We start from the raw sequence: 25,917 nt of genomic DNA, 5'->3' as shown, positions 1-25,917 counted from the left end.
ACTCCAGGCTATGAACAAGTGAGTCAGGTCTGGGAATGCTCTAAAAACAGCCACGGCAGTGCAGAGCTAATTGCCTCCTACGTGGGCTAATCAGTTTTGATGCAGCAGTGCAGTAAAGCAGCTATGCTGCCTGTGGATCTGGCCCTTAAATCACCGTAGTGCCCAGACAGCATTGTGACTTGCAGTCATATTCCAGGGAACAGAAGTGAAAAAGAACCAAGTCAATTTTATAACGGTCAGCGATGAATCCTGTTGTCACTCCGCCTGCAGTGAATATACACATATGCATTCTATCACTAAATTAAGACATACATGTGCATGAGATCAGTCTTCTCAGAAGTACGAAAAGTCTCTCTTGCCCTACTTTTGCTGGTGCACTTTCACAGCATTATTATCATGGCAACTTTCCCTTCCATGTTTCCTCCAATATGCACTTCAGCTGAAATCAGCTGCTGGGACAGTAACCTCTCCGAGTCACTACCTGCAGAAAGGCTTCTAACGAGAAGCCCTTTTGTTAGTGTAACCTAGTGAAAATGAGACAAAAAGAAAAAAATTGTCATGCCTCTTAATTGTAAAATATTGCTTTGGAGTTGCTTGCTGCCTGACACATACAAGAATGGCTAAATTTTAACATGGGCCTGGGCCTTGTGTTTCTGTTATAGAGCATGAGGTTGAGAAGAAGAAAAGGGAAGCTGAAGCAGAGGAGAGATGGCTGTTACTAGAATCATTCTTTTCATGTGTTTGATTTTCCAAGAGCACTTGAGAAAAAATTCAATTTCGTCTTTACTTCATTCAGCCACCGCAGGAACCAGGAACAAATCTGGATCTCTTAGTTTGGCCACACACATTCCCCTCATTTCAGTGAGAGGAATAACAGCAGCAAGGTCTCAGCCTCTTTTTTGGATTTTTTTTCTTTTGCTCTTAAGCTAAATGATGAATAGCCTGATCACGCAGGCTGCAGATCAGGCAGTATTAATGGTATCACCCACAAACATTTAGCCAGTTTGTTACACACATTCAAAAACTAGTCATGAAACCTTGCTGCAGCACCCCGCTATTAAACCTTTGCTTGGGGAATTTTTATGAGGTTTGGATTAGGAAGGTCCTACTGGCCTTGTTAGTGGGAAATAATGTGGTATACTTACATTTTTATTTCAACAACTGTGTAAAAGTGTCCATTGGGCAAACCTGCCTCCTCCACTTCCCCAGGGGTACCTGTGAATAAATAAGTGTTAAGGCCATTGTAGTTCATTTCGCAAAGGAAGGACACAAAAGGCAGAAAGTGAAGAAAGATCTCTTTGCTTCTGGTTTGGGGTAAGGGGATGAAGGTGTGAAAAAGGGGGTCTCCATGTGCTGGGGCATTGGGCTGAGGCAGGAGTGGTACATGCAATTATAACCTGGGCCTCCCTGAGGAAGGGTACTGCGGGAATACAGCTGCTGTTGCTGAAGTTAAGAAGAGGGAAGGAAAACTGGATTAAAATTGTAACTGCAGTGGGTTCAAGGCACAGGGCAGAAAACGTTTTCCATTTGTATAAAATATAGATTTGTATGTAAATATTCAGCAATAACTTCTGTAGTAATGAATAAGAAATAAATTGCTTATTTGATGTATGATAAAACCATTATTCTGCACAGATGAGGCAGATGACAATTGATTTATATTGTCTTGCAAAAGCTTCAGACAATTAAGGAGAAAACTGTTCTGAGACTTATTCCATCGACAAAATTCTGGTACAGCTAACAGCAATATGATTCACACAAGGATCATCTGGCATGTAAAGCTCGTTTTAACAGATACCAACATGACATACATAAAGCTGTCAGACTTTCTCTAAAGGACAGTCATCCACTTCATGTTTCAAGTGCCAAATTAATTATATTTGACATTTAATTTATAACCTAAGGTATTTTAGATTTGGAACTTGACTATGATAACAGCAGATTAGAGCAGGCCTCCATTTGACAGAATCGATTTTTCAATTTATTTTCCTTGTATGTGAGGGCCATGATTCGGATTTTTGTGTATCGAGCTTGCATACAGGACAGTGATACCTCTAAGCAAAGAGGGCTTCATTCACCTCCTCCCCCAGCCATTCCTTGGTGAATTATTTTGCACTTGGAAGCAAGTTTCTTTTACAGCCTTAATCACAAAGCTCCACCTAATGGAATGAGGGGAGAACTGTGCACAGAAAAAGAAAGGGAGAGAGACACTGCTAAACTCTGCTATCAGGGGAAAACATAACAGTTAATCTCCTCCACCTAATTTATAAAGTCTCCCTTTCCAAGGTCTTTCAAACATCGAGGTGGGATGAAAGTCATAAGGGGAAAAAAAAAAACCAAAGCAAAAAATCTCAGAAGCAACCTCATCCTTTACCTTTTCATCTGACTGAAATTGTAACCTTTTTATTTTAACTGATAGAATTTTCACTCCATTAATTCTAGTCTTTCACACTGGTAAGTTGCATCTTATAGATCCCAAAGCATTTAAAAATTATAAATATATAAAATAAGCTGTAAATGTTGGTATGTATTTACTGCTAGACGGTTCAAGTAAAATCACTCATTAATGGAACAATCAACGAGCTTTTTAAAAAATTGGCAAAATATTTCTTTCAATTTCCCCACTGAAAATGAAGGCTTTCTGTACAATTTTAGATCACTCATTGATATCACACAGCTGGAACACTACTGGAACACTAGCATTTCAAAATATGAGGGAAAGGAGCTGAAGAATTTAAAAAATTTTGCAAAGATCAATGCCATTTTCAAGGTGGAGCAATTTTTTTTAAGTGCTTTGCAAATGTTAATATAAAAGATTATACAAAGTCCTCCAGAAGCTTAAAAATTCACTCACAATCTCAGATTTGCTCTGCAGCCAGAGGAAGGCTCAGTGACCACTTTCAGACTTTTTCTGCAACAGAAGGTACAAATCTAAATGTCACCTTGTATCAAGATAAAGCGTTTCACTGGAGAAACAGGACATTTGTCAGGATCATCTTATTTGAGATGACTAACGCAGTGACAGCCCTGAGTCTGTATTGCAAAATTGTCAGTAGTAGGACAAGACTAGCTCATACTTTCTAGTAAAAAATGTTAGTTTGGTATTCAATAGTCTTCTGTCAAGAATTGCACCTTGATACTCTGCAGAAGTAGACCTGCCAATCTAAAATTGTTTTAATTCCTAATATTTATGATCAGATGTAGAAGTATGACACCTGCAGCAGAATAACTTCCATTGGAAAGGTGATTAAATCATGTCTTCATCAACCTTCAAATACAATAATGTGCAGTTAAATCAGGCTATTTCATGGCCAGCTGAGATTTTGTGGGGTTGATCTATTAACTTCATTACTACCATTAACAATGGTGATTAGCATGATTTTCTTAACCCTGCTTCTATCCCTCCTCTTCCTTTGATGCCCTTGGGTAGAGGCTTGGTTCTGTCTGTTCTTCCTTGATTTCACAAGATCCCTAGTGACAGAGCTCCCCCCAAAATTTTAGCTTCTCTGCTAAATTTAGCTACACTTGGACAATGAGCTCACAATTTACCAGGTGGAGGAAGGCAGGACTGGTGTATGGATGGATAAAAGCAGTGCAATCTCAGTAGCCCTGATTCCTGAAAACCCCGGGAGAAGGGTCTGTGTGGGTGACCTGAGGGCATCGCCCAGGGGCACATCAGGGCAGCTCATTGCAGGACATCGAGCCAAAGGATCTGGAAAGCCAGGACACACCGAGAGCTGGGGCTCCCGGGAGCAAAGCTGGTTTCCAAAGAAGGGCAACGAAGCTGGTGAAGGGTCTGGAGTGCATGTCCTGAGAGGAGCATCTGAGGGAGCTGGGGGTGTTTAGTATGCAGAAAAGGAGACTCAGGGGAGACCTTATTGCTCTCTACAATCACCTGAAAGGAGGATGTAGCCAGGTGGGGGTCGGCCCCTTCTCCCAGGTCACAAATGAAAAGACAAGAGGACATAGTCTTCAGCTGCGCCAGGGGAGGTCCATGTTAGACATTAGGACGAATTTCTTCTTACAAAAGGTGAATAGACATTGGGATGAACTGAGCAGGGAAGTGGTGGATTCGCTCTCCCTAGAGGTGTTTAAGGAAAGACTGGACGTGGCACTTTGTGCCACGGTCTAGTTGACAAGGTGGTGTTCGGTTGTAGGTTGGACTCCATGATCTCAGAGGTCTTTTCCAGCCTAGCTGATTCTGTGATTCTCTGAAACCGCAAAGTCAGACAAGCACCCCGCGCACCACCCCCCAGCCACCACCCACGGACCGTCAGGGGGTGGAGGCACAGCTGGCTCCGCCCCCTCGCTGAAGCCCCGCCCTAGGGGGGCGTGGCTTGGCGAGAGCGGGCTTTGCCCGACATGTGGGTCGCGTGAGTGTGCTCGACTGCGCATGCGCCACCCGTGACCCCCACCGCTCTTCTTCCGCCCCCGAGGTGCTGCAAGGCGCAGCCTCTCTCGGCGCCTGATTGGCTGGCCTGGCCTTTCTAGCCAATGGCAGTGGCGCTTCTTGGGGCAGCCCGGCGGCTTCGCCCGCCAATGGTGCGGCCGGTTCTTGCCTCCCTCCTGCCCTCTCCCGCGTGTACCGCGCTTCAAGATGGCAGCGGCGGCGCCGGGTGCGGCGGAGCTGGAGCTGCTGGAGCGGCTACTGGGGCTGCCGGCCGGGAACAAGTACGGCGTCCAGGGGGAGCGGAAGGTGAAGGGAGCGAGGAGGGGCCGGGAGCGGGCGGCGGCGACGCGCGTGGGATGGCGTCCCTTGCCTCCCTTCCCCGACGGCTGCTTCCCCCTGCGCTTCCCCTCTCGCCTCCCTTGCGATTCCCGCCCAGCACCCGTGCGACGGTGACTGCGGCCCCCCGTTACCAGCCTGCGTGTTCTCTTTGAGCGGGATCTCGCCTGTGCTTTCTCCAGACTTCCTTCATCGTCCCCCATATGTTATGGATTTTGTAGGCCCTCGCTGTGTGTTTATCTGTGGGTTCTGGAAACCTCATCCCTCTGCCCGTGGAAAGGGCATCATGTATCGTGGAAGGGATGTCTGTTTGAAATATATCTGTTCTTGCACCGCTCTCCTTTTCTCTGCCTTTCCCTGATGCCTGTGCGAGTTACGTCTGTGCAGGCGTGGTTAAAGTACATGGAGGGAGGGGAAAGATGCTGCTTTAGTGTTGGGATCGTGTCTGTGGTGAGGAACTGTTGCTCTTAAATATTTTGTTCTTTTAAAGTACTTCTGCCTGAAAGGAGGTTGTAGTGAGATGGGGGGTCGGTCTCTTCTGCCGTGCCTGCAGTGAGAGGATCAGAGGAAATGACCTTAAACTTAGACATGACAGATTCAGATTAGATATTAGAATAAAAATTTAACTGTTAGGGTGGTCAGGCATTGGAATAGGATGCCCAGGGAGGTGGTGGAGTCACCACCCTTAAGAGGCATCTGGATCTAGTGCCAGGTGATGTGGTTTAGAGGTTACAGTGGCAGTGCTGGACTTGATGATCTTGAAGGTCTATTCCAACCCTGATGATTCTTTGATTCTAGATGTCTTGATGATTTTAAGTTTTGTATGGAAACATAAAGTTCCATGGTTTGAGAGGCACCTGAGGCATGAAAAATGTAATAATGAGGCTGAATATCACAAATTTTGTGATGCCTTTTACCTGATCCTCCCTCCTGGAGAAAGTGGATGGAGAAAAGAAGCTGTGCAGTTGCCTTATAGTTTGAGGTTTTTTAGTTGATTATTTATAATTAAGAGTCCTGAATATCTATATATATCCTTAAGTTGCAAAAGCTGTCTTAATTATTTAGCAACCTCACAAGTATTTTAGTGCTATTTACTGTAAAGCATAAGGCTGAAAAAAATTGAGTAACTAGATCTGTCTGTAGTTTTTCTGGCTGCATGTTCAGTGGAGAAAAAACCTTAGTAGTAGTCAAAGACATTAAATTATTTTTGTAGTTGTATCAGCTTGCACCTTAGTTTAAATAAGTCTGAACATAGACTCCTCTGTGTGGTCAGATACTTTAAATGAAAAGAAATGTTGCATTTTAATCAGTTTCTGTTGTTCGATGTCATAAATAACTGAATGGACTTCAGTCTGTTGCAGTGAGTTTCAATTCATTCTTTCATTTATTGACTTAGTGGTTCGGTTTTCTTTCCCACAATTTGACATGTGCTGCTGTCACTAACAAAGACATAGTTAAATCTAGAGGTGTGTTGTGTTGTCCCCTCACAGTACTAGGGAGCTCCTGGCTTCTGTCAGGACATTTGGGATGAATAAGCATTTCAGGAGGTGTGGTCACTGCAGTTTGCTTGCTCAGAGAAAACTTGGATGCTGCTGACTTTACATCTTAAGGAAGAGTCCTGAATTTGAGAATGAGTTAAAAGTCAGTTAATAAGATTTCTGCCAATGTTGGAACAAACAATACTATTTCTGGCTAATATTGGCAGAATTTGATTAATTGGAGCTAAAGATGTCTTGCTTTGTTCACGTTCTTCTGTAAGAACTGAAAATAAACCCCAGAGAGTGAAAAGCAAACATACACTTGGTTTTGATGGTACTACCTTTACTATGAATGCTTCTAAATTCTGACTTATTGCCTTAAATATCCTTTTGAGGGGCTGTAAAAAACCAGTAGCTATCCATATAGGGACGGCTTTTTTTAATGAGTTGTTAAGTCTTACGCTCTTGTCTCCGCTTCCAGGTTCCTGTTCTCCAAACCAACAATGGCCCCGGGCTGACAGGGTTGATGACCATTGCTGCCCACCTTGTCAGGCAGGCTAAGAAAGAGCAACTGCTCGGGAACACTGCAGAAGAGAAAGCTGTTGTTCAGCAGTGGTTGGAATACAGAGTGACTCGAGTAAATGGAGGCTCAAGTAAGGAAGATACTAGAATAATTCTGAAGGTAAGGAATACTTAATTATCTTGCCACTGAGTTTTGGAGTGACTAGATCTAGAAGAAGGTTACAGCGCTAATGTGTGTGTGAACGTGCAGTTAATAAAACTACGCAAATGCTAAAAGCTTGACAGTATTGTTAAGTACTGGCTTTTATTCTGCTTGCCGCTTTTCACTTCTAGTAAGCTGAAACAGAAGGGAAAACAGTTAAAACTGTAAAACATATGAAGCAGAGCAGGCTGTTCAATGTAGTTTAGAGATTGTTCAGCTGCCTGTGTAAGACACCAGTTTCTTATTATCTTCATAAACCCTTGGTTATAAACGAGTTGGCCTTGTATTTCAAGGTAACACTTCTCTGATTGTTTTAAGAACTGTTCTTATTGACTTGGCAGTTATGGAATACAGGCGATACTTGATGCTGTGGTAATTGGCATTGATGCCAAAAGTCGTTATTGGACAGAATTGTGTGTGAAAAGTGAAATCGTAAAGGAGCCTCTACAAAACTGCCCTTTACATCAAGGTACTTTGTGTGGGGACCTTGGTCTGCTGTTATTAAACTTTTCCTGCGGTCTGACACTTACTTCCTGTTAAACAGGTGGAAGCAGAAAAGAAAATCTCAAGGGTCACCCTGTTATTTGAGCAGCTAGATGGCAAGGAGTAGATAGTAAAACTTACTCTATATATCTTCTTGCTCCTCGTGACTGGTAATTAGTGTTTTTGCAGTGTTGTGGGAACAACTTGAAGAGAAAACTTGCTTTACACTGTTAACTTCTAAGGGCACTGTTTACTAGGCATGTATAAAACAGCAGTGAAATTCACTCAGTTTTTAAAGTGGTTATTTTTTCTAACTTTGAAAGTATGTTTTAGATGGAAAGTTGAACTGCTCAGTCCTACTAGTCAGTATGGGTTTAGAAATAGCTTTGGTTGACTTTACTTTGACTCTGATTTGCATCTCAGAATGATGCAAAGCAAAACTTTGTTGCCCTCTTCAAGCTGACAACCCTCTTGATCTCGAGGACTTGGAATATCACGTCTGCTTTACCAACTTGGTGAAAGTCCTCAAGAACCATTTCTCTCACTTGCACCCCAAATAATCTGAGTTATCTTGATTTCATAGCATCTGGGAAATATCTTCCATTAGTTAATTATAAGTTTGTTTACATTGCTTCTCTTTTTGTAATAGCTCTGCTCTTACTTTCTATGTGTAAACGTTATCAAAACCTTTACAGTCATGGTTACTCTACAAATATCACGTGAAAACTGTCTACCCTTTGGGATTTTCTGAACATGATTGAAGGAGACATTGACTAATCTGGGTTTTAACTTTAGCTTTATGACAAGTGTCATATAGTTTCAGTCATTTTTTTAAACGAATTTGTGGTGCTTTTTCTTCTTCTGAACTGTGAGAAGACCATATGAGAATAGATAACTTTTATTCACCTTTCTTGCCCTTCTATCATATAAAAACCAAAAGCAAGTTTTCTGTCTTCTTATCAAAAAGTACATCTGCTCTGATGGCTTCAATGGTGATATCTGCATTGTCAGCACATACACGTGAGTATTTGCAGAACTGCGTTAGAGTATGAAAACCAGATGCAGAGATAGGGCAGTTTTATGCTGAAGCTGGTATCACTCTTCAGTTTTAGGCTTAGGAACACTGGCCATGTAGAAAAGACAATATATTGAAATACAAATATGTGGATAAATCAAGTGTTTCCAAGCAAAGCAAAATTTTCTTGCTGAGAAACAATCAGTGTCACTTGAAGGAGAATCTCTGCCTTTTAAATAGCTTAACAGATATTACCATTTTAAAGTTTTCCTGTGTTTTTTTTTTTTCTTAGCAAGTGTTGAATAACCAGAATTTATTTTAACACAGGGCTGCTGTGGAATTGTTCCAGCACTAATAATTTCATAGTATAGCAATTAAGGATTTTTTTAATTTGTTCTCTTGCCACTATGATTAATCAGAAGAAGAGGCAGCCTACCATTAAAGTATACTGTGCCAAAAGGGAGTACGGTTTAAAAAAAAAGAAAAACTAAAATAGGGAGGGAAGTCTGAGGCTGTAGTTTTACAACGTGTCTGGAATACACAATGGCAGTCTTGGGACAGTTGCAGCCTAGAGCCACAATTTATAATAAGCTGCACCAAAAACAGTTCAGTCACTTCTGCTATAAACTTTAGGCTGCCTCCATTTAACCCTTAACTGAGGTGATGTGATTCTACAAAGTGTCAGTAAATAACTGGTTTAATGTCTGTTAATTTGAACAGGAAGGATCTGTTTGCCCTCGGAAAATAGGTTCTTAAATTGTTCTTACTGATGTGTTGCCTAAAGCTATTACTTGGCATGAAACAATGGTGAAACAGACCATCTCAGCCAGGTTTTTTATATTTATTCAGAGCAAATGCCATACTGTTCACAACGGGCCAATAAATGGACTTGTGAAGTTTTGTCTAATTTTGATCTGTGCTTCTGTACTGGACAGAATAAATGGGAGCAATACTTCTGGACTGTTCTATAGCAGATATGTAGGAACGATGAATGTCAATAGCAGTGATAGCACAATATCCAATGCATTATGTTAACTTCTTTACACGGGATAAGAGAGTATTTTCCTTGTTTCTTTGATGTTTGGTTAGTGGTGAATCAAGCTGCATAGGGGGGAAAAAAAGCTGAAAATTACTGCGCCGTCAGGCTTGATAACTAGTAGTTTTTCTACTCCTCAGGGAAGGAATTGAGAACCTTTGTGAAACACTTGTGCTATCAAATGGCTACTTAGACGTTAGTGAATTCTGTTCAGGAGGTTTTAATGTCTCTGCTTTGTCAATTTTAGGTATGTAAAACTTGAGCATGTTCCTCCCACCCCCCCTCCGTCTTCAGGCATATTCAGCATCTGCCAAATAACTGGGAGCTTGTACTTGAATTCACAAGAATGTAGATACCTCTGGTCCCTGAATGATAATTATAACCCAGAATTTTTGTGTACTACTTTGTGTCTTATGCAAAACAGTGTTCCATGACTTGAACTAGCTTTATCCCAATCTCCTGTGCTGTCCGGCTGTAACCATGAAGTTCAGTTAGAAATCTGAATAAGAAAGCTTCAGTTCCTATCTAATGTGCTTGCTTGAAAAAAATTACTCTTTCCACAGATAAAAAAGCAGGTTAATCCATGCTCTGCCCATGCCATTAATCCACAGTTCTTGTACACTCTTTTTTGGTAGAGTTCTAAATGGGATGCCTACCTGCTTTAGCAAGCTTATCCAGCAAGTATCTTTTAAACTTCAACTTTGTGTGTTCACTTCTCTCCCTCTTCTTTTAGCACCAGGATATGTTTTTGTGCTTACAGGTTAAAGGATTGAATTTCGATTATTGGAGCAATATTTCTTGATTATTTTTCTTTTTTACAAGAAACTTGGTATGTTGAATATAATAGTTATCCAGACCAAGTGTAACTCATAGTTTGCCAGTTCAACAGAAGATTGTTGCATGAGAGTTAAAAATACAGCTATGCAACAACAGTGCAGTTCTGTTTTTCTTGGATGTGGCTGCAGAAACCCTTTCTTGGGTTCTGCATTGTCAGGGGCTTTCCTGGGGCATTTGAGAGTGCTCAGCTTTTTGTCTTTGCATGGTGTGATAGATAAAAAGGCACTTAGGGCATAAATGACCTTGACAATCTTGCTGACTGAAAGGATGTGCTTCTGTGTGTAAGGGAAATATATACACCAGCAGGATGTTGTGGACAAAATATCCAAAATAAAATCGGAGTATGAGTAGGTCCATTGTAAGCTACTGAGTCACAAGAAGCAACTGTTGCTTATCCGGATTGCTGTTCCAGCTTGCGGTGACTGGAAGCAATTCAGTTGCCTTAGTGGATTAAATGGATTACAGGCAATTATATTGCATACTTAAAAGATAGTGGGGAATAATGTGGGGTAGTCAGAAGTGTGCTGTGGATGGGATGTGTTGAGCTGTTGCTAGATATGGACTGTAAATCAAATTTTTTTTTTCCATAGAACAAGCAAATGAAAATCCATCAGTTAGTCCTTAAATTATGCAGCGTCTGTTCTTACGTCGCTTTTTCGCCCTCATACCTAAAAATGGAATTTGAATTGCTGCAGTTGTTCGATGTATATTAGTGCATCATACTGCAGCTATGCCACACATACCTGTTTGAAATTTTGAGAAAGAATTTTCTGAGGGATTGCAACAGTAAGTTTATATAGTTACAAGCAACTTCCATCTTTCATGTGTTCAGTGCATGAAAGAGAGTGATACAGAAGACAGCTAACAGACCTGAATTTCCTGCATGTAGTAGAAATTCAATACAGTTTCATATTCGTGTTTTCATTAGTCTGCAGGACAGAAACGCTGTTTCACTTTAATACCATGGTCACTTCAGAAAACTTGACTTTCAGGAGTTTTAGCACAGTTGGCTATTAGCCAGTAATGTAATCATCCATGGGAAGGATAACCCATGAGGCAAGATTAACTAAATGTGCCTAATGCACATGGAGGAAAACTTACTGTGGGGCTTCTGCATTATCTTGACTTGCAGAATGAAATAGGAATATCTGTCTGTGTTTTATGGGAGGAAAGTACATGTTCTAAACCAAAATTGTAAACTGATGCTAATTTATACAAGACTAAACCATTTTTGTCAAATTTAATTTACTCAGTTAACTGACTTCATAAAATTTGATTAACCAGAATAAATAATTGTTCACGCTGTAATGGCTTACTTTGCCTTTAAAGTTTTAGGGTTTTTTCTATTGATGACTGTTTTGAGTGTACACATACAGTATAAAACTCAGAATTAACATGCTGTAATTTTTTTGATGCAGAAATCCAAAATTTTGAGCATGGAAATAACTGTGGTAATTGTGTCTTTGGAGATAATGAGCTTTTTACTTTACAAAATCCCAATTCCATAGCCTAGGCTAAGAAGAACAGAGATGGGAGTTTGGCATATAGTTCTAGTGGTGTTACTTTTCATTATAATGCATGTGGAATTTCTGGTTAGTTGAAATGCAAAATGCTGGTCAAAGATCTCTGTCAGAACAGACAAGTTTATGGGGTTTTTTTCTAGTAAACAGATCTCTAAGTTGTTGGGTTTTTTTCTTCCTACAAGCTTTTTCTTCTTAACATTGCATTTGCCTTTGCATTGTGTGTAGGAAATTCCACAGAACTGTAGTTGCATGTTTAAAGTAATTTGAGTGCTAACTAACATGAACAAAGGAGTAAACCAGTCTAAAGAAAAGAAGCTACATAGCCAGGGGCAATTGACCTTACAGAATGTTAACTATGCAGGGGTTAATATTTTTCCCTGATTTGCTCTAATAAAAGAAATCAAAGCAGACAGGAGGATGTTTAAATATTACAGAAGTACAGGAGTCCTGTCATGAAGAGGTTATCAAAGAAACAGTAAGATGGCATAATGTAGTCAAACTTGTCAAATGCAAATGCAAGGTCAGATGTCTTAAAAGTCTCATTATTTCAGTTTTGTGTTTCAGTCTTATTTTTTTTTCAGTATGTGTCCTGTAGGTTATCTCTATATTGGTAAAATTATGTAACCACAAAAAGTGCAACATGCTTAAGGCTAAATATAATTTTTTTAATTGTTCACTAATTATTAACCCCCTTCTCTTTGCCCTAGACGTTTTTTATTTCTTTTAATAAAAGGTTGTCTTAAAATGGAGCATGCTGTAATTGAGACTGAAAAATTTAAATTTTTTAAAATGTTAGTTATATTTAAGCATAACTAACTGTTTCGGGGGGTGTTGGCTTAAGGAGATGTCTGAGGGGGAAAAGAGGAGCGCACAACTAACAAGGAGAGTTTCCAAATCTAAGGAGAAGCTGGGAAACTTGGTTTTGTACACTTCTGAAAAGAATACTTTAAAACTAAAGCTTGCTTAAGCTGGCATCAGTGTCAAGTAGGTAATTTTCTTTGTGGTTACGTTTCTTTATTTAGAGGGAAGTAGAGGGCAGAAAGATGCATAAATTGGATAAGAAGTAGGTAAGACATAGAGAAAAGGAAGGAAATATTTCTTTGGAGTCAGATTAAAATAAATTACGCTTGTATTTACAAAACTTGACTAGATGTAAAGCACTTTTTTTAGACACCAGCATTTAAATTTTACCTAATCTCGCTGTCAAAGAACGGTGATATTTTAGTTTCTTATCTTGTCACTCACTTTCTAGAATTTTTTCTTCTTTTATTGTTTTTCTCATTTGCTGAGTTGGGATAATTTAAAGCTGGTGTTAATTTTATATGCATGGTCTCCAAAGGAAGTTTCTATTATTTTTAACGATTGCCTTAATGTATTGTTTCACGAAGTCAATACTACAGCAGTATAATGACTTTTTCTTTTGTAGGATCTTAACATGCACCTTGAAGATAAAGTCTACCTTGCAGGAAACATTTTTACCTTAGCAGACATTTTGATGTACTATGGATTGCATCATATCATGGTAAGCATTACTTGCCTTAATTTTATATGTACAACTGCCATAATCGTTATTTATCTAAAGGGCATTTTATTGTTGTAGTAGTTGACCTTCTGAATTGATCAATGACAGTTATGGAACAGAACAGAGAAAAATAAAACTCATTTTTAAGTTGTTTGTTTTATACTTTCATATTTAGCTATGGATCTGTCAGAAGAAGTGTATTGCCTGTAATGTCCAGAATGCTTTAGTTTCCTCTGTATAATGTAGCAAGGATGATACCTGTCCCTGTGTTTCAAGGATTGATTGTTTGATTCTTACCTTTTCTAGTCTGAAATATGACTGCTTACAGAATTACATGAGGAAATAGATAAATGAAACTGAAAGGATATGTCAGAACTGAAAGTACTAACCTTGTTAGTATTAGAGGAATACAGATGCATGTAAATTAAGCTCCTGAAGGATGAATGCATATAAAAAAAGTTTGAGCCATAACAACTTGTCATTTGTGTTTCAAGACTTGAATGATAATACTTGATGAAAGATTCATAATATGAAATAGCATGGGGAGCTAGTGCTTAGGAGCAGAAAAAAAACCCACACAACACACCCCCCGCCTCCCCGCAAAATAAGTTTGTCCTGAGTGGGGAAGATGTTGAGATTCCTTGTAGTCAGCTCAGGTTACCATGAAGTGCTCGAAAGTCATTGGACCTTCAGTTCTGAACCCCAAGTGTTAAATGAAAGATAGAGCAGCAGAAATTATTTGCATTTTGTGCTGGAATGTGTTTGTAAATGAGCCATTGTCATTCTCTGGAGTGGGTGCAGCTAAAGAAACCAAAGGACTTACAGGAGAAGGTCTACTAAATTCTTGGAAGAAGATGAAATCCATCAGTTTTGCATTAGAAAATCATGGGGTTGGGGGGGGAGTGAGGGGGGAGAGGACAATTAGAAGAAGATGCCTCTGACGGATGCGCATGTGTCTGAGAATCAGTGAATTCAATCAACTGGGTGAATGGTTACTTTTACACAATTAAAAGCAGAGCTCTTGGAGAAGAGTGGAAGAATGCTACATTTCAGAATGGAGGCAGAGGAGAGGAGGAATCAAGTTGTGAAATACTACCAGAAGTGAGGGAGAATTTATGTATCTGTGTCTTGACTGTCCAGGAGTAAAAGTTCAAATGAGAGAGGGTTGAGCAGAGGAGAGGAAAGGGAAGCTTCATTTCAGAAGGTTTTTGAAAACATGCTAGAGTAAGTCACTTAGAATTAATTCTGTTAATTCATATTTGCCTTGTAAAATATCCTAAGTAGCAGGATAGATGTTTTGACTAAAGTGTCAGAATGGGTTACCTTTCACATATGATATGCAGATGTAGAAAAAACGCTTAAGTACCTTCTAAAAATATGACTGTATATGCTGTAAGAGAGTAGGAGTTCAAATGAGATTTTTTTAAAAAACTTAGGGGAAAATCCAAGCATTTTTAAATTTAGAGTTTGCTCTAGAGTAGACTACCTAATCAAGAAGAAAAGATACAAGTTATTGCTTTGGGAAATAGAACAGATGGTAAAAACAAATGACTTGGTGCTCCTGGGTGCCTGCAACCACCCAGACACTACTTGGGACAAGTTTATACTATAGCATCTGTTTCTGAAATGTTTGATTTCACAGAATATAATTTGGTGAATCAGAAAGGTGTAAAGGGCAAGTAACAAGGTTACTATCCTAAATAAATGTGAAAATCTAGAAGCTATTAATTAGGAATTACATATATTTTGAAGCTTTCAGAATTGATTCATATTAGTACTTAACTATATAGGTAAGATCTTGAACTGTAGAATCCTGTGATTTTAATTTTTTTTAATTATTTTTATTTTCCCTGTAATGAGAAGAGAGTACATCCAGGACTGCTGCTCTGCCCTGAGCTTTATGAGGGAGACAGGAAGAGTTGCTGTGTCTCTTCATGCGATGTGGTCCAGGGCAGCAGTTGGTCATATCCACCACTGCTTCAGCCAAATTATGCAAAATATCAATAAATGTTTCCTGTAATCCTTTAAGCAAGGAGGTAAAAATGGGAGACATGGGGAGACCGACAGATCTTGCTGTCCATCAAGTTGTCTAGAAAATTGATCTGAAAATGTTGCTGATAATGACCTTTAAGTCTAATCTCTGCACTTTTGATTAACTAACTGTGATGCTGACACAGACATTAGCAATAGAATACTGGAAATATTACCGACATATCATAATCAATAAGCCAAGTAGTAAAACTTTAAAATCCTTCTGATGCACGTTTCACTGGAAAGGTTTTTAAGACCAACCAATCCTTTTGCTCAGTTCTTCGCTTGTGGTATCATCTTCCTTTCTTAGTGTTCCTGAGTACAGATAACGTGTCTTTGTATTCATTCACTCCTTCCATCTTCATTTTGCTTTCCCATAATCCAGGGAGAGTTCTGGAGTCTGATTCTTTACTGTCCAGGCTCGTCCATTTGAGCTGACTAGCTGAGTTTGTCTACTGACCAGCAGCAACTCTTAATTCTGCAGTTGGGTGCTTTTCTTTCATTCTCCTTGTCCGTTCTAGTTATCTTAATAAGTATTATTAAGTACAATAGTACAATGTGTTTAAAAATCCACGTTGTGGCAAAATAATTAGTATTTTAATCAGTGCTTGATACTGCCTTTTCAGTCAATGTGATCTACTTTGTCATATGTAATTGATGTCTCTATGTATGTAATATAAATATTGTTGTCTTAAAGAGACTTAAATTGCTTAAATATATATGTGGATAAATATGACGAACAATGAAGTTCCACTAGGTTAAAGCACAGATTGCAGAGAAAACATGAATTTGGAAGCATTGCTTGAGGATAGCTCGGGCAATCAGTAAACATTAAATTCCCCCTATGATAATAAACTTGTTTTCATATCTGTTTTTTTATTTAAAATTATAAAAAAAAAATCCGTGTCTTTATTCTTAAGTATTTTTGAACAGCAGAAGTCCAGTTCTATTTTAAGAGAAATAATCAATATGAAGATTGATCTGCTTTTGTACTTCAAAAAGTTGTCAGAACCAAAGAAGTGGTCTCAAATCTGTATGTCTGACTTCAAAATTTTTTTAATAAGGTCAGGAAAATAACTTATGGGTGAAATTTATATGTGCAGATGGAAGAAGAAGCCTCAGTCAAAATTTTGGGGTCAAATCAAAAACAGTCGAGTACAAAACAAACTAAGCTGTTCTCCTTGAGTCACAACTACTAATAGTGAACTATAATGAGACTGCAATAGTAGTTTATTTTGTAGGGATTTTTCCATAATGAATATTTCCCATAATAAAGAGATTACCATGAATTTTTGTTAATATTCACTGATATGCTGCTTATTTTAGTACTGAGATGAGGCTTTCCTTCCAAAGAATGATGCTAAAAATGGTTCTTCAACTGAATTACAAAAAAAAAAAACAGTTTTAACTTAAAGGAAAGATTTACTTTTAAACCTATTCCTTTAACAGCAGTAAAATAGTCAAAACAACGTGAAAGCATATGTATGTCATGAAATACACCATCCAGCTGTGTGTCTTTTTCTCCCATATTTAAAAGCTAAAGTTAAAAAGTGTAATAGTATCTTAGCCTTTCCTCATACTGAAGAGCTTCAGATATAGCCATGTATTTTTAGACTTTCGGTGCACATGTAGAGTGTGGGAATGAGAGTTTATGCCTGCATCCCCAATGCTATGGAAAGCAAATATAATTAAAGCTTGTGTATTTATAGCCCTTGCAGCAGTTCTTAGAGTTGCATTATATGATGACCACCTTGGTTCCCCTTTGTGAGCTTTGTGGTGGAAGAACAAGACTTTTTTCTTTTTTTTTGTGTCATGGAAAAAAAAAGCCTGTCAAATTGAGTGTCTGCTTCTTTGCTATTAAAATAATTGCTTTAATAGCAAATAATTATTATAACAGCAGAACAGCAGCCTTTCTTAACTTGGGGGAATTGTCTAATTTAATGAGGAAGAACAGAAAATACCCATCTAACAAAATGTTGTAAAAAATGCCATGGAAGTGATCTCTAAACAATTAACCTAAGAGTTATGTTCTGAGTAAAAAGTAGAGCATGCCACAAAGTGCTTTTTAATATATTTCACTGATATAGTACATTATGTAAATAAGTAAAAATATCTTGCTTGTTGTGCCTAGAGTACAAAAAGGGGTTTTATTATTAGAGTAGCTGTCTGTTTTGCCCTTCAGATGTTTTTTCACTATGCTAACAGAATGAAAGAGGACTAGTTTTCCAGACATCGTTGATTTACATTGGAGAAATGTAAAGATTGAATATTTTCAGTGAAAAATTATGGGGAGGAAATACTGTATCTGCTTCAAAACCTAAAGTTTGGTTCAGCATTTTCATAACCAAGTGCTTACCGATTAAAGACTTTGAAAAAGGGTATTGTAATCTCAAGGAACTTAAAGTGTCAGCCTTTTAGTGTCTGCTTATACTTTAATACTTTTTCTTCACTTTGAGTAATTTTAGATGGCCTTAGAGTACCCACATTGTTCTTTTCATTCTCTGTGTTACCTTGCTAATGGTTCTACAGCTTCATATCAAACATCAGCTTCCTACTACCATTAATTATAATGCACTGCAGATGATCAAAAGCATCTTCCCTTAAATGGTACTGCCTTTTTATTTTGGTCCTGAATATACAGCACTTGCAGAAACTCAGGCAATTTGTGAAATACTCGGTGTTATATTTTAATAGCTTCCACTTTTTGTTTGTAAAATTCTGGACAATTTTTTTCTCACTTATTAGGGTTATTCTCTTCCACTTACCTAATTCAAATAACTCTTATATTTCTAGATCAGAAAAAATGTGGCTGATTTTAATTGATTTTTCTTTGCATTTCTATCAGACTATACAGCTGTAGGAATAGTATTTACATTTCCTTGCCAGCAGCAAGAAAAGCAGATTTTCTCCTACTGCCTGAACTGAGGTTCATAACAGTTCAAAACTGCAGAATGTGTTGTGGAAATACATGTGTAGTGCCCCACTTGTAGGCAGGTAAGTTCTATAGGAAGAGGAGCTACTTGGGTTTAGGAGCAGCTGCAAGATCTCTGCTTTTTGGTTGTTGCCACAGTTACTGTGTTCTTAACTTCCTGTTAATAGAGCTTTAATGGCATGTGCCATTAGTTTAGAATTCCTTCCTGCAGCTCCTTGAATTCTTCCTTGGTATATTTCCATTGGTTCATTTTCCAGTATATTTCCTTATTTTCTTTTTCCTGCTACACATTTAAATCTTCTAAGTCGAGTGCTGGGCTGTGTGAGAGAACAGCTAGGAGAAGTAGCAAATGCTAAAGGCAGCGCTTGAAATCGAAAGGCTGGTGTGTCACAAGGTCAAATTTAACATGAGGCTTGGTTTTAAACAGCAGCTTTTCACTCGTACAGCTGAGTGAGTATGTATAGTTCTCACTGGGATCTAAAGTTTGTTGAAACAGATTTGTTTCTAGCTGTCCTGTGCCCAAGACCAAATTTGGAATGAACCTGCAGCATCCATACAATCTAGAATTTATAGAACAAAGCATAAGGAATATGCCATCTGTTTAGCTTTTGAGGAGAGGATTAACCTTGGGTAGTTTTAGAAATCTAAACTTGGAAAAATATTAGGCATGTGTGGGTAGCGATTTTCTGTTAAAAGTGTCCTCTACAGATGTGCCCTTTTTAATTGACTGCAGGCATTGTCAAGACTTAAGTTAAGTTAAACTTGGCTAACTGAAAATGAAATGAGGTTAATCCCGCGCTGACTGGTTTCAGTATTGATGAGATAAAATAGGGTAGTTAATGTGAAGATCATTTTGTTCTTGATGTAGGTTTTGTAGGCTGTTTTGAGGACTACCCCATTTGTAATTCAGTTGTAGTAGGTTAATGTGAGGATTGTTAATGATAATTATCTAAACTGATAAACTAACTTGATTACAAAACCATAAGGAGAGATAAAATTGCTAATCAAGGAATAGTAGAATAGTAATACAGGTGATACAGGATGGGAATAGATCTTCTTCAGCTGGCTTGAAAGACTGAAGGAATTACGGACTTTTTAGTGAAGCTTTGAGGATGCTGCTGACCTGAACTTACAAGACTTTTAAAGGTGGAGTTTGGATCTGTAACTGTAGATGACTTTATCTGAGCCAGCCCTCTGATTAAAGGTAGGCTTGAAGTTCTGCATGTATATTAGCCACAATTCCTGTAGCAAGGTGTTGTTGCAATGATTGTGTGTGATAGTTGGAAACTTCTTCCTGACTAATTTTGCAGCTATTTAGATCTGGGTTGAAATAAGCAGGTAACTGTGCTCTTAACTTGAGAACTCTCGTGAACAACAAGATCTCAAACTGTAGGACTAGGTGATAGTACTTCATATATTTTTATGAAGCATGGACAGGTTTCCAGTTTGTTTTACTGTGGTAATTTGAATCATGCCACTGCTATCTTAATAATGTGAGCTAGTACATCTCAACAGTTAAGTGTTAAACTATGCTGATTCTTAGTAACTATGCCATATTAGGCAATAGTCATATAAAACAACTTCCAATTACCTATCCAGTCTCAAATTGCTTGAAAAAAACTTACTCCTGTACTTACAATACACCTGGAAACACAAAGTAGTCAGTTTGTCTGTGAGACGATACTGTCTGTCTTCTAAATTAACGTGAAAGGGTTGTGCGTGTTGTGGAACTCCTTCCCTGCACGCCTCAATACTGTATGCTCATCCGAGCAACAGAAAGATGCATTAAATTCCAGCAAACTTTTTTCCCCTCTTTATCATACAAATGTATATTCCACCTCCAGGTCTGTTCATTTGAGTAAATTAAAAGTTCTTACATGTTTGGGGCTTAAATATTAATATGTGAAACTAATATGGAGTACTGCTGGACTGCGACAGCTTACTTGAGTTTAAATCATTTGTAAAACTATCTACTTTCATTTTGCTTTACACTAGCGATGCAGTGCCTGATATTACTTGGTGCCTTGTATTTATTCCCCATGCAGGTGGACCTCACAGTGCAAGAAAAGGAGAAATACCTTAACGTGTCTCGTTGGTTCAACCACATTCAGCATTACCCAGGTGTCCGGCAGCATCTGTCTAATGTCGTCTTCATCAAGAACAGATTATACACAAATGCTCATTAAGGAGAATCCTAATGTTGTGTTGGAAGGAGGTTTGGGAGTTTAGAAGTTATACTGTCCAAAGCCACTAGTAGCAAATATTGTTTTGTAACCTTCTGTATGTGAACCAAAACTGTTAATGCCTCAGATAATACAGTTGCATTGAATTGCTGTTGTTCATTCAAGAATTTGAACTAAAGAATTGTATCATGTATCTGATTAAATGCAGCAATGGTAGAAAGATGGAAATTGAGTTTTAATTCACTATTTTAAAAAAAAATTTAAAGTTCCTTTAATTAAACATTTAAGTGTAATGACATGATCTTTATAGGAAATAATTGGTTATTTTCCTTCAATTCTCCACTCCTTTTGCTATTTATTGAATTTTTATGTATGTCGTCCCACTTTCTTTTCATTTTGTTTTCCATGGATGTTTACACTAGTTTTGTAAAAGTTAAGAGCTATATTGTGTGCCAAGGATGTGAAAAAGGGAACATGCAAATGTTACAAAGTATTTATGTGACTGAATAAATTATTTTAAAACTGTAGTTTTAATTTGGCTGTGAAACTTTCTAGTTTTTATTCAGTTAGGAATATGAAGATTTTAAAAAGTTAGTTCACTTCCTACTTCATTTTGTGCTATACTGTTTTGATTCTAGAAGCATTTTCTTTCAGAGTAGAAAGGTTAGTGTTCTTAGAGATTTTGTGTGTGCTTCACTTCATTTTTTACACAAGCGTGAACGCAAGTTCAAGATTGTAAAAAACCAGCCAAAAAAACCCACCCACACCCCACCTCAACAAAACCAACCAAAAAACCTCAGCTTAAGATAAGATAATAAGCTGGTCTGTCAAGTTCACTTGCAGTGTTTAAAGTTGGTTTTAAAAACAGCAAGACTCTTGTTGAGTCACACATTTGGACAGATCATTTAACTGTAGAATGTGGTCCCTTCATTTTTAACAAATTTAAGAGTGCTAACTTTAATTGGTTAAATATCTTCTGCACAGTTCAGTTAACATTTCTTTTAACACATGAAAGAAAAAAATTATATTTTAATTGATAAATTGACTTCTGTGTTGGTTTCTACAACAGGGTTTAGCAGACAACTTCGCTTGTACATTCTTTAGTCTTAACTTGTGTGCTACTTTAGGAACTTCCCACCAAGTAAATATAAATACAAAGCTATCTTGGATAGATGTTTGAGCATTTTGAATGTTACAAGTCCTTTAAAAAAAAAAAAAAAGATGGGTAGATAATTAAAATACATCCTGACACACAAGTGAACACAAGAAAATTGTAAGGGTAAGCATAACCAGGACAATTCTGGGCTCTAATAAGTGTTTTCTATATATGTGTAATTTTTATAGAGGGCTTAAAGGTACACCAAGTTACATTTACAGTGAAAATACTTAATTCCAGAAATTTCTCACCATTTTCCAGGGGGCTTAAATCTCTGCTTCTGCCTTGTCTCATGTTAGATAGTCTTGTTCCTTGCTATTCAGAAGCTCACCTTCTGTACTTACACAGATCTCGCTGAAATCTTGAGATCTGTTTGAGAATCGTGGAGTGGGCTTTAGTACAAACATACGTTAGAGACTTCACAATCCAAATTTTTTGCATTTGACTACCTGAAAGCTTCAGGTGTTAGCTGTCAGTGCTTGCACTCTTAATTCCCAATTTATTCAAATATTTGCTACCTAGTATTATGTATACAAGTGAGTTTGCTTTTCCCCTCAATTATGTGTGGGACCAAGTGATGGCAAGACTTAGAAAAATACCTACACTTCTACTCCATTCTACTATAATGAGCTGTTTTCTGTTGCAGAAGGGGAGCATGGGTGTGAATCATCAGTGCATTTGTTCAGGGTTTAGGGAAGTTTCACATTCATCTTACAGATTTGTTGTTTTTATCTATGCTATTCCAAGTGAGAATTATTTGTGTTTTGTAACGTGTATGTGCAAGTCGTCCTCTGTGAGAACAGCAGCTTATGTTACAGCTGAGACAACTGAATTGCAACCAGAGCTAAATACTGCTGAAAACAATACTGTCATCTTTTCAGGCAAGTTTTGTATAGATGTTGCTACAAAGTGTCTTTTTTTTTAATCCCAAATAGCTGCTGTTTCCAAGTATTGGGATTTCTCAAGTTGCCTACATGCTGCTGCTGCAGTATCCCCTAGCCTCTTGTGCCAGTTTTATTTTCTCTGGTGTAGAACAGAAGTGTTACTTGCTTCTGAAATACTATTAAAAAAATTTCACCTAGCAGAAAGATGAAATGTTTAGAATTGGATTAGTAATATTTAACTCTTCACAATCACCATTATCATATGGTGACTTGAGCATATTTCAATTTTCTCTCTCCTGCACAGAGAAACTTAAAGGGATAGAGGGTTAAAAGCAAAGAAGAATGAAGACTTTGCCTTTAGAGAGATAACTGGGAAAACCAGATGGTATTGATTTTTCTGCCATCTCCCCCTTTCTGTCTAATGCCTTTTGATCAAGGACAACTAAATCTGTAAAAGAAGTTCTGAGAAATCACACAAATGTAGCTGAGTCTATCTGAGAGTGTATGGGGTACATTTTTTACAATTATACTTTGTAATTTATACAGACGAAGTGTACTGTAGCGTGAGCTTTCAAATTACCATCGATGGTATAAAGGGTGTGCATGGGCAAATCTTCGGCTGTTTTTAACAGTACTTCCACCTATCTTTCTGTAATATTTTATTATACTTTCACTGAACGTTAGCAAAAGTGACTTTCTTCCCTCACAACCCCTTTCTCCTTTCTTAAAACTTCAGTTGCTGAAGGGCACTGTGATGTTTCACTTCTGTTGCTTAGCAGTTTGATCATGATGATGACCACAGTGATGTGTGAAATTTATTTTCACAGCATTTCATGATCAGCAACGCTTTCATTTGTTAATGTATCTCATCATTGCAGTATTATTATTTTGCATAATTGTTCTAATTTATTCAAGGGGCCTGACGTGTTATGGTCTTTTAAGTATGTGCCTCTGGGACTTGAGGTTGTTGCCATATGGTGAGATAGTGCTGCATGACAACCTTTCAGCAACTGAAGAATTCAACAGTGAAATAAATATGATCATTTTAAGTGTTCAGTGAAATCTTACACTTAACCACTTTGACTTGTCTTTTTCCTCTTAATGCCAAGATGACTGCTTGCAGACAGGCCAGGTTGAAACAGGTGTTTGAGTTTTGCATCAGATATGTTAGGACTGTGCTGATGATTTTTAGTTTTCTTTGTATGTGTAATAATTTCATTTTTAAGTGAGAGTTCATGTTGACTTCTGAAGTCTGTAGGGGTATTTATTGCTCTGAGGCTTATAACTGAGCGACAGTGACTTACAAGAAAATTCAGGTTTCATATGGGATTAGAAAAGAGTGAGTAGAAATAAGAAATTTGGAAAGATTACTCTGAACAAAAAAAACCAATAGTTCCAGTTTAGACGTGGGTACTAAGAAATTCTGACCATTCAAATGGACCAAAGTATAGGCTTTTCATCAGCAAAACTGTACAGAAATTATTTATGATAACTTAAATGTACAACATGTTTTCTTTCAAGTTCCTGTTGATTTACCTACCAGGTTGGCATCATATTTTTTATACAGAGAAAACATGTTAGGAGATACTACTTCTAGTTTAAAATTAAAACAGTCCAATCAAACAGTCCAATCAACCACAGCAAGTACTTGCTTTCAGGAGATTTGCAACTATTAAATTGCCAGAGATTGTATGTGTAACTTTTGCCAGTGAAGTCTTAGTTGTTTGCCTGTAAGGGATGATATTTTCACATACTTCTAATATTTTTTATTTTGTAATCCTTTTCTATAGCCTACCCCACCCTCTTCAACATATTTTTAAATTGAGTAGCCTTTCTCCCAGGAATTTCGTACTATTGCCTGAATCTTTGGAAGCACATAGGCCTAGAAATAGGGAGCCTGTTTTTTGTGAGGTACATCTTAAACTTCCTAGTAGGTGTTACAGCTCCTCAGAGTACTTTTATTAAATAATTCTTCAACATTAGTTTCTTTATCTCTTACACACACACACATTAATTTCAGTTATAGCTGATGGAAGACTAATCTAGACTCTTCAGTGTGGGTGTGATCCTGAGTTATTACAGGGAACTGTGGCTCTAAGTAAGGTGCAATATAGATGTACTTTGCAATTCAAATAAGACAGTCCCTTATATTAACTATTTCATATGAAAATGCGACTCAGGTGCTTTTGTCCATTAAATGCACCCAAGTAACATTATAGATGAAGAGGCAGTAGAACTTGGGTATCTTTATTCTCAGTTAAAAGACAACAGATGATAAAAAATCTGCTTGTCAGTGCTGTTGATTTGGAACAAAGTATGTAAAAAGATACTAGCTGAGAAAGATGGAAATAAAGGAATAGGACTGTAAAATTATCAAGAAATTCAATGTAAGCTCTTCTATTCAAAAGTCTGGTTCATATTCTTTCTGATCTGTTTGCATCTCTGCAGGTGATTTGTGGGTTGTCTGCTACATGAATGCTGAAATTGGGAGTACATTTTTCTCCAAGTAAATTTGCTTGATATAGCCATGAATTGATTTTCTAATTGTATGTGTATAGAGAACCTAGTATGTAATTTTTTCTAACTTTTTTTGATTTTTTTTTTGCTAGGAAGAGGGATCAGTAGGCCTATTTGTTTTTTTTTTTCCCCTTTCGGTTTTTAATCTTATCACTTCTTTTAATCTTTGGTGTGTTTCACAGTCTTTAACTTCAAAGTGTAATTGCAATGATGCAGCTGCTTAATGGATTGCTACATTTAATATTTTCCCCCTAGGAGCAGTATTTCTTCTTTGCATCTATAATTGGATCATGCTGCTGCTGTCCCTGATGGAAACACCAGGTTTCATATTCACCATACACCTGAGCACATGCTTACTCACTTGGTAATCCTATTTTTTTTTTTTGATTTATCAAAATTGAATTGTATTATGTGGGGGGAATTTTTGTGCTTGAATTTTATTGCAAAAGAAATGTGAGAGGAAATGCCATCACGCACCTCTTGCTGCTCCAAGCTTTCAGATCGAGACTGGGTCTTTGTACCCTACTGCTGCATGTCTTGAATGTTAAATTTATAGTACTTCAGAGCCCAGCTCCAGGGCAATATATAAAGATACCACAGATTTGGGAGGGGGATTGATTTTGCAGCAAGCATTAGTTGTTGCTACTCTGTGCACATTCCTGCAGGCGTGGCCTTTATTTTCCATGCTGGTAGTGACTACAGCCACCACAGCTGCCACGGAACACCACGTATCCCATCTCCCACTCTACAGGCAGGCAGGAGGTGAGTAATTTTTCATTGTTGCTGCATCTGAAGGATTCCCCTTTCCCCTCCCACACTACCTTGGCCCCTTTAGGAAAATTTTCATCTATTAAACTTTCCCTCCTCTGT

The 25,917-nt window shown here is 37.9% G+C and overlaps 1 protein-coding gene across 1 annotated transcript; it reads left to right on the top strand.

Moving 5' to 3' along the window:
• Positions 1-4,552: 4,552 nt before the first annotated feature.
• Positions 4,553-21,017, top strand: EEF1E1 (eukaryotic translation elongation factor 1 epsilon 1). Its single transcript, XM_017808641.1, has 4 exons — positions 4,553-4,696; positions 6,686-6,886; positions 13,249-13,344; positions 20,353-21,017. Exons 1-4 carry the CDS (start codon positions 4,598-4,600, stop codon positions 20,491-20,493), a joined length of 537 nt encoding a protein of 178 aa, XP_017664130.1. The 5' UTR covers positions 4,553-4,597; the 3' UTR covers positions 20,494-21,017.
• The last annotated feature ends 4,900 nt before the right edge of the window (positions 21,018-25,917 follow it).

Source organism: Lepidothrix coronata, unplaced genomic scaffold (assembly GCF_001604755.1).
Source record: "Lepidothrix coronata isolate B3197 unplaced genomic scaffold, Lepidothrix_coronata-1.0 Scaffold23, whole genome shotgun sequence".
In the NCBI taxonomy this organism is placed as follows: Eukaryota; Metazoa; Chordata; class Aves; order Passeriformes; family Pipridae; genus Lepidothrix; species Lepidothrix coronata.
The sequence above is the reverse complement of the archived record's forward strand: the minus strand, read 5'-3'. Positions and strand labels throughout refer to the sequence as shown.

Coding starts and splice junctions, on each gene's coding strand:
- EEF1E1 (XM_017808641.1), top strand. CDS start 4,598: ATGGCAGCGGCGGCGCCGGGTGCGGCGGAGCTGGAGCTGCTGGAGCGG. Junction 6,887..13,248: donor ATACTAGAATAATTCTGAAG/GTAAGGAATACT, acceptor TTTCTTTTGTAG/GATCTTAACATGCACCTTGA. Junction 13,345..20,352: donor ATGGATTGCATCATATCATG/GTAAGCATTACT, acceptor TTCCCCATGCAG/GTGGACCTCACAGTGCAAGA.